This window comes from Motacilla alba, chromosome 1A (genome assembly GCF_015832195.1).
Source record: "Motacilla alba alba isolate MOTALB_02 chromosome 1A, Motacilla_alba_V1.0_pri, whole genome shotgun sequence".
NCBI lineage: Eukaryota > Metazoa > Chordata > Aves > Passeriformes > Motacillidae > Motacilla > Motacilla alba.
This window is the reverse complement of record NC_052031.1, coordinates 50,043,854-50,054,701: the sequence shown is the minus strand read 5'-3', so window position 1 is coordinate 50,054,701 and position 10,848 is coordinate 50,043,854. Positions and strand designations below refer to the sequence as shown.

The 10,848-nt window shown below is 47.0% G+C and overlaps 1 protein-coding gene across 1 annotated transcript; it reads left to right on the top strand.

Moving 5' to 3' along the window:
- The first annotated feature begins 179 nt into the window (after window positions 1-179).
- Window positions 180-9,777, top strand: EIF3L (eukaryotic translation initiation factor 3 subunit L). The gene is made up of 13 exons (XM_038153217.1): window positions 180-291; window positions 389-437; window positions 547-757; window positions 1,359-1,438; window positions 1,689-1,750; window positions 3,014-3,083; window positions 3,787-3,860; window positions 4,710-4,881; window positions 5,145-5,299; window positions 6,075-6,245; window positions 7,248-7,745; window positions 8,716-8,796; window positions 9,531-9,777. Exons 1-13 carry the CDS (start codon window positions 259-261, stop codon window positions 9,567-9,569), a joined length of 1,695 nt encoding a protein of 564 aa, XP_038009145.1. The 5' UTR covers window positions 180-258; the 3' UTR covers window positions 9,570-9,777.
- The last annotated feature ends 1,071 nt before the right edge of the window (window positions 9,778-10,848 follow it).

Below are 10,848 nucleotides of genomic sequence, written 5' to 3'. Positions count from 1 at the left end.
GAGGGAGCGGGTCGGAGAGAGGCGGGGCGGGAAGTGGAGGCTGCGGCCCCAGGAGAGCCTGACGGGCAGTTGTCTTCTCCAATCAGATAGGGAAGGGGGCCACGACCGGCCCGTGATTGCTCAGCAGGAGGAAGACAGGCAGTTGCTTTAGCCAATAGAAGGGCTCAGCCCCCCCCCCCCCGCGCGCTCCGCCCCTGTGCCCGTGCCGCGCTAGTCCCGCGTTTCCGCCCGGAGCCCTTTCCGTGCCGCGCCGCCGCCATGGCCTACCCGGGGGAGGACTACGACAACGAGGTGCGGGCGGGGGCCTGGGGGGCGCGGGGGCCGGGCCGGGCCGAGCCGGGCTGGGCTGGGCTGTTCGCGGGGACTCACTGCCACCCTCTCCCCACAGGCTGCCTACGACCCCTACGCGTACTCCAACGACTATGATATGCACACGGGTGAGTGCGAGGGCCCCACGCGCGCCCCGGGCCGGCCTGCGCCCGGCTGGGTCTGTGCGCCCGGGCCGGGCCGTGCCGCGGCTGCCTCACTGCTCCTCCTTCTCCGCAGGAGACCCCAAGCAAGACCTGGCCTACGAGCGCCAGTATGAACAGCAGACCTACCAGGTGATCCCCGAAGTGATCAAAAACTTCATTCAGTATTTTCACAAGACGGTGTCAGATCTCATTGACCAGAAGGTGTACGAGCTCCAGGCCAGCCGTGTTTCCAGTGATGTTATTGACCAGAAGGTGTACGAGATCCAGGATATTTATGAGAACAGGTACAATAGTATTCTTCATCAGATGGAAGTCACTATTTTAACTGTGATGCTGTTAAAAGGAAAGGCTGACTACTACCTGTGCTGTTCCAAACTTGGGCTTTCTCTGAAACAGGTTTGGTTTGGTTTGGTTACTGTGGAAAAAAAACTCCTAGGTATTTCCAGCTCATGAGGCTAATGTGAGTATGCACGAGTTGTGATCTGTCTGAAGGGAAGTGTCAGCCGTGGCCTAACAGGAAGGGAGGCTGCAAAGAGGGCTCTCAGTGGTGCTGGTCAGGCACTTTGCAGAAAGCTGTCAGGTGTAGCTTTTGTGTCTCTTCCCGACCACTCCTTCCACTCCTGCTTGTAGCCGTGTCAGATTGACATAAAGGGAGTGTGGAAGTGATGTACACGTCTGTTTCATGCCTGGGGGATAAATTGAAGTCTCACTGCTTAGTTTGTGATTCTCATAATTTGCTTCAACACTGGACTTACTGACAGGGGTTGGTGGTGCTGCTCAGCTTTCACCAAGTCTGAGGCGTCTCTCTGTTGTCATCTCTGACTCCAGCACTGTCATACTGACTGAGATGTGGCTTTTCATACCGCATGTGTGTCTGTTTTTCAGCTGGACAAAACTGACAGAAAGGTTTTTTAAGAACACTCCATGGCCAGAGGCTGAGGCCATTGCTCCTCAGGTTGGAAATGGTGAGTCTTCCACTTTCCCTTGGGTTTCAGGGAGAAAAGGAACCGAATCCCTCCTTATCCTGAGTTAGGTGCACAGAGTTGTTTCTGCCTGAGTCAGTCGCCTTTGTTCACTCTTAACAGCTCCTTCAGCAGATGCCTGGCAAGAAGTCAGACTTGAGCAAAGTGTCTTTTTGTGCCTCCTTTTATTGTTGTGGCAGGAGGCTCATAGGCCTTGTGGCTTGCTAATGTCCTCCTCTGTCGTCTTTTCCAGATGCAGTTTTCCTGATCCTATACAAGGAGCTGTACTACAGGCACATCTACGCCAAAGTCAGCGTGAGTGTTGGCCCTATGTCTCCTTGTGGGTTTCATGCTGGCTTCTCTGTGCCAGCAACCTTGACAAGTCTTGCTGCTGCTACAGTATCAGTGGTCCCTTAATCTTTGCAAGGCAGGGTTGGATGGGGTCGTGAGCTGTAAGTCACGCTGGTTTTAGGGAAGCCTAAAGTTCTTGCTTTTTGTTACTTTAGTAAGGACTCACTGATTGCTGAAAAGCAAGAAAGACTTGACTGTCTGTTTGAGGCTGTCTGTTCAAGCCTGGTGGTGGTGGTGGGTGTGCAGGTTTCTCTGGTAGCTCAGATGAATCAGGAGACTGGATCTGAGTGTTCAGGAGGCTCTTTGTTGCTAACAGCAAATGTAATGGTTAGTGAGTTAGGGAAGAAGGGGGCGTTGGAAGGTAACTGAATGTTTGTTTTACTGCTTATGTGTGTTTCTTTGTGTCTCCTCTTCAAATGAGCTGGCAGCGAGAAGGGATGTCACAAGAGGAAGGTGCATTATTTGTCATGAGAAACCTCACATGGGATCAGAGTGCCTTGTGAAAAGGGAAACATGGATACCATGAAGGATGGAGAAAAAGGAAATGAAAGGAATAATACTCTGTGAAACAAAACAAACTTTGGGGTTTTTTAAGCCTATTTTTAAGACTCTTTAATCAGTGAGAAAGTCATAGTATTTGGTTCTTAAAGAAAAAAAATCTCAACAGATGCAGGACTTATGGGTAAATAAGTAATAACTGCAGTTTTAGTGTGGACCAGAGAGTGGAGAAATGGGCACTTTTAAAAGGCTGCTGTGTTAACCCAAGCCAGGCTTCAACAGGAGAAACTGGTTTCTCAGGGTGTGCTGTTAGTGGTTCTCAGACTCAGTGTCTCCAGCTGAAACAAGAACCAGTAGGTCAAGTGTTTAGAAATTATGTCCAGAAACAAGATTGTTGATCTATTAAGAATTCTTCTGAGCACAGAAGGAAGGAAAGCTGAAGGTAATAGGAAGTTCTTGAATCTGAACAGCAGAGGGGAGCAGGGAAGGTTAATGCAGGAGGTTTGCACAACATCCTGGGAGAAGCTGCTTGTACAGGAAAAGTCATCCCTGTTTTGTGGGATAATAGTGCTACAATTTCAGGTTGGTGGGTGTCCTGGTTGAATACTGCCTCTAGCACTCCTGAACTAGACCCTCTGGATATTGTCACTGTCCTTCTTATGCTGTTGCCCATGAACTCCCTCCTGCCCTGCTTGATTTGAAGCAGACTCTGCTGACTTCTCTTTGCAGGGGGGGCCCACGCTGGAGCAGAGATTTGAGTCCTATTACAATTACTGCAATCTCTTCAACTACATCCTCAGTGAGTTGCTGCAATTCATTTCTGATTTGTGAGTTTTGGAGAGAAAGATCAGCTGGAGAGGCCAGAGCTGAAGAAAGGGTCAGAAGAACTGCAGCATGTTTGTTTATAAATAATAGAGGGAAAGGTAGTCTATATGCTCTCTGCATGTTTGAGTTTGTTGAATGAAGAGCAATTTACATCCATGGGTTTAAAACCACAAAAAGCAGAAATAGTTTCCAGTGCTCTCTGAAATACTGTAAAGAATAAAACTTACTTAGCTTTCTGTCTTGCTGAGAACTGCTTCACCTATCTTTATTAAAAAGTAAAATGAAACAGTAAGCTAAAGAAACCCTGCAGTGTTTCATAACTGTTTACTGTTGTTCACCCCCCTTGGATCAAATGTTAGTGTTTGTGACTCCCTGCCAAGCCTCATGAGGAGAATGGATCAGTTGGGATAAACCCCTGCAGTCTCTGTGCAGCTTGTGAGAGCTGATGCTGCTGAGCAGTCACACTCTAGAGATTAACCCTGTGCGTGTTCATAGTCTTTGAAAGTGAAGGCAGTTGAAGTAGTCAAAGCTGCATCTCAGCCCTACTGAAAGCTTAATTCATCTGCTGCTCCATCTCCTATTTCAGGGAAATTCTTCTGTTCTTTAATTTGTCTATTCCTCCAGTTCTGACAGTGTTCTTGCTAAAGGTGTTAACCCTCTCATCTGTTCTCCTGCAGATGCTGATGGCCCTGCTCCTCTGGAACTGCCCAACCAGTGGCTCTGGGATATCATTGATGAATTCATATACCAGGTATGTGACTACAAAACTGGGCCATTTTGGGGTGGCTTTGCCTTTATTAGTTGTATAAATTTTCCATCTCTTCCCTTGCTGTGATTTCCATAGCAAGGGTACCATTGCACGTTGAAAATCTTTGGTGATCGCTGTTACTCTTGTGTTGCCAGGTGGATGAAGTAGTTGTAAATGTACAGATTTTTAAGTTACAGGCTCTTTGGGGAGTCCTTAACTTTTGTGCCTATTTCTCTTTCAGAACAAAATTTCTGTCTTTCTTAGGCAGTAGAGCCTTTATGTGTGCACTGAGAGATTGATGACCTGATTTGGAATAAGCTGTGGTCTGAAATCGTGACGTGAAGAAATATGTTTTTCCCCTTACTGTTCTGAGTGCAACAGTACACATCTGAGATGCTATTGGTTTTTCTCTTTAGAGAATATATTCCCTTCTCTGTAACTTTTTATTACAGAGCTGTCTGGAATTCCTCAAGTGCTGTCTGGTCAATCTTGAGAACAAAAAAGACATGTGCATATAAGGGAAAAACACGTCTTATAATTTGGTCATTCTCTTTTCTACCTGTTCAGACAGCAAATTTGTGTTTAGTTGCCTTTCCTAATTGTTTAAGAGATCCTTTTCTGCCTCGAGCTGTCTCCTGGCCTTTTCCCTTTGTACTGTAAATTCTTCTAGGTGCTTTAAAGGTGGTACAATCTGCCCTTTTGATTTCTGTGTGATATCACGTGAACCTTTTTTTTCCATGCAACTTGTAGTTTATTGTAATGCATTTGTGTGAGCAAGTTGTAAGCTTAGTGCATTTACCTGAGCATCTCTAGACAAGCTGCTCATCACTGAGTCTCTGCTTTTTCCTGTAGTTCCAGTCTTTCAGCCAGTACCGCTGTAAAACAGCCAAAAAGTCTGAAGAGGAAATTGATTTCCTTCGTTCCAACCCCAAGATCTGGAATGTCCACAGTGTCCTTAATGTGCTGCACTCTCTGGTCGACAAATCCAACATCAACCGACAGCTGGAGGTCTATACGAGTGGAGGTGAGCTTTGGGAGGTGCCAAGCAGCTGTGTGTGTGTCTGTGCTGCCTTGCTTTGATTTGACCCAAGTTGCTTAACTTTGTTTGGGAGCTGGATCAAACCCATAATCAGTGGATGGATTGGCTGGGAGCTGGTTCTGTTGGCCTTAGGTGAGAAGTACCAGTGATTACATTCCAGGCCTTGCTGCCTTTGTTTTAAACAGAAAAGTACTGAAAGGGAAGCTTGCTTCCTTGGAGGATGGCATTGTGATTCCTCTTTTCCCTAGGTGACCCTGAAAGTGTGGCTGGTGAATATGGGCGCCACTCCCTGTACAAGATGCTGGGCTATTTCAGCCTGGTTGGGCTGCTGCGTCTGCACTCTCTGCTGGGAGATTACTACCAAGCCATCAAGGTGCTGGAGAACATTGAGCTCAACAAGAAGGTAATACAACAAGTTTTAACCCTTCTTTTGCAGTCTTCCAAATGCCTCTGTTGAAGCATGCTGGTGAAAAATTGCTGTATTGAATCTTCCAGCTGAGGAACTGTTTGTGTTTGCTGGAGTTGTCGGGAGATTGTGACTGGGCACAGCTGGAGCTTTGGCATTAAATCAAGCCGTGTGATAATGCCTGATGCTGTTGCAGCACAATTGCCCAGTTTTTTAGGAGGTTTGCTGTGTTGTGCAATGCAGTGTTGTTACAGAGAATACTGCTGGAACTACAAGTGGTAGTGCAGTGGTAACTACCTGAACACACCATTCTTACTTTTGCCAGCGGCTCTTCCTTGTATTTTTGACTTCTGTTCTCACTGTGCTCGCTCCCACCTGGGCTGTTTTTGCCTTAGAATTGAGTGCTGCTTGTGGCTAATAAAAGTTCAGCTGCAATGGGTTTGGGCCAAGGCTTAGCACACATCTACAAACGTGCTGTCTGGCACAGGATGTGGAGTGAAACAGGGGGAAAGGGAACTGAGCAGAGCAATGTTAGGCACAGAGCAAGAGTCCTCTCCTTGCAGGAAGCTGAAACTGGAAAACATAGGAAATGGGATGATCTAATAAAACAGTGAGGAAGCTGCTGCAGGGATGGGTGGGAGATGAGGTATCCCGAATTAACCCTCTCCTTTCTGTATTTGGGATGGGAGTGAAAGCTGAAGTGGCTGAATTGTGGCTAACGAGGGGTGTGGATTGTTTCCCCTAACATAGCATGTTACTCCCTCCTTCTCAGAGCATGTACTCCAGGGTGCCTGAGTGCCAGGTGACCACCTATTACTATGTGGGCTTCGCTTACCTTATGATGCGGCGTTACCAGGATGCCATCCGTGTGTTTGCCAACATCCTCCTCTACATCCAGAGGACAAAGAGCATGTTTCAGAGGACGACCTACAAGTATGAGATGGTAAGAGATAGAATAGACTAGACTTCCCCAAAGAAAAAGCCGCTGTCTTCTTTCCCGTCCCTCCTCTATCACGTGGTAGCTTGTGTCTAATAGTCCAGCTTTATTATCCTGGACTGTGGTGGTGGTGGTGACTGGGGATCCTCTGAACTCCTTTGCCATAGGGGACAATATTTGCTCTTAGCTATGCTACTAGTTGCTTTGGGTTTTCCCCATACTGTTGTCCCAGGTCCATCTGCACTCTAGCTCTGAGCAAGGTTGTTAATGAGTATCAGCTGCTGAGATACTCTTGTCCATGCTTCTTCAGACTTAGTTGTGTTTCTAGTCCAGTGCCACACTTCAGGTTGCTGCCATTGTCAGATGTATTTCCATTATCTGATAATCATTCACAGACATGACTGTAGCAAAACTCCTTTCTCTTTCTACCTAAGCTGTCTTACCTCCTAATTTTGGTGCCTGTTTTACCTGCTGTCTCCTTTTTATCCTTATGATTAATTCCTAACTCTTTGTTTAGCCAAATCCTGCCAGTCTTAATTCCATGACACTTCAAAAAGTTGGTTGCGTCTGTTTCAGCCACACAGCTGTCCATTTCATCCCACACTCATATAAATCTTCTTTCTCAGTCTTTTCTTTGCTGACCTCCCTGACAACTGTCCCTTGCCAGGAGATGGTTGTTAAACTATCTGCCTTCCCTTCTCTGCCTTGTTCATGTACCAAAACAGTCAAACATGCTTCTGGCCCTCTGGGTTCTGCATGGCTCTGGGTGCATTTACTCTGCACTTTCCTCTTGCCCAGCCTCTCTTTTATTTCTAAGAGCCTTGATGTGTAATTCATCCATTTGCTTTGCCCAGAGGCACTGCTTCTTTGTGCTGTCTCCCTTGAGCGTTAGGACCATCAGTGCTTTGTGTAAAGGATCTTCCTCTGCAAAGTGCGGCTGCCAGCTCCCTTTGGCACCCTAAAGCCTGAGCACACCGTGGTGCTGACAGGGTCTCCTCTCTGTCTCAGATCAACAAGCAGAACGAGCAGATGCACGCGCTGCTGGCCATCGCCCTCACCATGTACCCCATGCGCATAGACGAGAGCATCCACCTGCAGCTGCGCGAGAAGTACGGCGACAAGATGCTACGCATGCAGAAGGGCGACGCGCAGGTCTATGAGGAGCTCTTCAGTTACGCTTGCCCCAAGTTCCTCTCCCCTGTGGTGCCCAATTATGACAACGTGCACCCCAACTACCACAAGGAGCCCTTCTTGCAGCAGCTCAAGGTCTTCGCTGATGAAGTTCAGCAGCAGGCCCAGCTCTCAACCATCCGTAGCTTCCTCAAGCTCTACACCACCATGCCTGTGGCAAAGCTGGCCGGCTTCTTAGACCTCACAGAGCAGGAGTTCCGTATCCAGCTGCTCGTCTTCAAGCACAAGATGAAGAACCTGGTATGGACCAGTGGCATATCTGCCCTGGATGGAGAGTTCCAGTCTGCCTCTGAGGTTGACTTCTATATTGACAAGGTTGGTATCTGCCACTTGCTGGCTGGGAAATTCTTTCACCCAGGAAGTTCTGGAATTGGCAGCACCTAGTTTTGTTCCATTCTGTGGGAAACATTCCTTCTTTCTTTGCCATCTGTAGGGCTTGGCTCTCCATGATGAAGTTCTAGCCCTGCATGAAAAGAGTGTCAGTGGAAGAAGAGTGATGGAATATCACAGGCAGCTTTGTCAGTCAATGTACCTAGAAAACAAACACTTCCCCAGGACAGAGGGAGCTGCTTGTCAGTGTTCTGGGAGGTGATAATTGAGTGACAGATAGTACTGCTGTTTGTGTGTCAGGTGGGATTGTCCTTGTAGGTGTCCCCCATATCTCTCCTTTGTTTGACAAAGCAGAGATGTTGCTTGGTCATGTTACAGGTCTGCTTTGCACTGGAACAACATTTAGTTGTGGCTGCTCTAAGAGGAACTAAACACAAAGTGTGGAGCTATCACCATCTGCCTTGGAGCTCCAGCAGCAGGAAGTGTAGCAAAGAGTCTTGTAGGATTGTAGTCAAAGAAGATAGCAGTAACCATTAGGTTTCTTGCTAGGAAGGAGACCAGGTTACCTTGTGTTCTTGGTCCTTGTAGCAGACCTCTTCTTGCAAGGTGTCATGCCGTGTCTCAGCTGTCATGGCATATAGCATGACTGAAAAGAGGGAAGCATGAACTGGGGTTAGAACTGTCAAACTGCTGCAAGGAAGACAAAACCAGAGTGTGTAGGAGTGTGGGAAGCAAATGCAACGTGAACGGGGGGCCCATCCCAGACAAAGGTATGAGGAAGGCAGCCCAAGGAGAACTGGATGGGTGCTATGGGATTAGCACAGGTCAGATATGTGTGGTCCTGAACCATGGCTGGGGTGAAGCCCCTTAGGTTGATCTTTATGTTTGGCAGTTCTTGCTGTCTCCCTGCTAGTAGCACAGTCCTTTTCCTAATCTCATTCTGTTCTCTTCCCAGGACATGATCCATATTGCAGACACAAAGGTCGCTCGTCGCTACGGGGACTTCTTCATCCGCCAGATCCACAAGTTCGAGGAGGTGAGGCCTGGGTGGGAGAGCTGTGTAGCTCTGTAGGAAACATGGGGCAGTCATTGGGCTGTGCGGGCCCTCAAGGGTGCACACTTGTGTGAGACAGCTGTGTAATTCCATGCTGGACTTAGGCCTGGCTCTGTAAGGCACTAGGCAAAGGCAGGTGTTCTAAGCAGCAGCTGCTGGCCTTTGAGGAATGGTATGTTTTTGTGAGAAGTGCTCAGTTGAGCCACAGTGGAAAAGGAGGAGAGTTTTACTGTTCAGGAATGCTGATTCCATTGTCTCCAGATAATTGTGGTGTCCCTGTCAGTAACACAACCAAAATCATATCTCTAATTTCATAACTATGGCTCTAGAAAATGGCCTCAGAGATTTCTGGAGCACAGATGGCTTCAGCATTGAGCTTGGCCAAGAGGTGACATTCTGTCACTGCTCCATTCTCTCCCAGCGGTGGTTGTTCTGCACTGGAAATTCAGAGGGCAAAGTTCTGAGATTTGGGGACTTAATACAGGGTTGTGATACTGCTGCTACAAGTTTGCATCCTCCCTTCTCCCTACATCTTCCTCTGCTAGCTTGGAGAGGAGAGAGTTCTACTTACTCCCCTTCTGCTTTTGCTCAAGAGCTCTCTTGTCAGAGAGTTGGAGAGGAAGGAGTTAAGAGGCATTGGATAGGGTCTGCTGAGGGGAGCAGCAGTGTGTATCAATCACTGTGTATTTTTCTGACCTTTGCTTTTCTAATTCCAGCTGAACCGAACATTGAAGAAGATGGGCCAGAGACCCTAATGTGGATGCACTGCAGGCCTGGGCAGAGAAGTGGGTGGGAGAGATTATTCTCTTTGTTGAGGGAGGGGAGCTCAGAGTTCTGGCATTTCTGGAATCTCCTGTGACTCGGAAGGTATTTTGTATTTAAATACGCAGACTTGTTTGGCTCTAACTATCCTACAAAGGACAAGGCATCTAATAAATTAGTGGAATTTTCCTGATGAGCATTTGTACTCGTTTATTTTTCCTCTGTGGAAGATTATAACTGCATCTGGAGACATGGGCAGCTGCTGTTGGCTTGGTGCTTTTGTTGGTCCATGTTGCAGGTAACAATAGGGAGCAGATCTGTTTAGGTGCTCTGTACATTCACCATGCACAGAAAATGGGGAAGGCTGCAGAACTGATTGACAAGAACAAAATGAGCTGTTCTACAATGTCTTTACAGGATTATGGAAAGGGATGTAAGCTAATGCTATTCCTTTAGCTTTTACCCCATGCAGTGAATAGCCCTGAGTTGTAGTTACATTCTTAAAAGGTTGCATTTTTGCGTTTCCTCCCCTCTATTTTATTTTAGTTGCTATGGAGTAGAAACGCTCCAAAGTGGATTGTCGTGTTTTTAAAGGAGAGGGGAGAATTTTTGTAAACATTGAACCAATATTAACTAGTTGTCTGATGAAATGTCCTTGCTGGAGGTTATGTTTTATTTCAGCAGAAGTGATGCCCGAGACCTGGCTCTTAATTTAATTGAGTTCAGTTTCTCTGGAAAGCTCCCCAAGGGCCTTTAATTTATTAAAACCCTTTAAATGCAAATTTTCCCTGCTCTCCAGCCGCAAATTTGTAGTGCCTTGGAAAAAAAGGGGAAAAAAAGTTGAAAACGAGTCGTGTAAAAGGGAATCAAGGACCTGCAAGTACTGGGGAAGAGAATGCAAAGAATGAATCACATCCCTCCACACCCTCTCTCCCTTTTGCCATCTTTAAATAGTTTGGTGTTGGAGTGGTAGAAACAGGTGCAAGAGGAAAACCTGCATGTGTAATCGAAAGCTACACAAAGTGTGTTTCAGATACACCATCTGCCTCTTTGTACATCTCCCTCTCATTCCTTTCCACTGAGAGAGGTATCCTAGCTGTCCAGTTTGGCTCTGTGTGTGATTCCGTTTAAACAAAGAGAATAATTAGCCTTTGTTGGATTATATTCTGTGTTTGAATGAGAGTCAGGTTTCCAGTGTCCTAGATATTGCTCAAAAGTAAACTCTGTTTCCCATCACAAAGTAACTCAGGCAGTACAGGCAACACAGTGAGA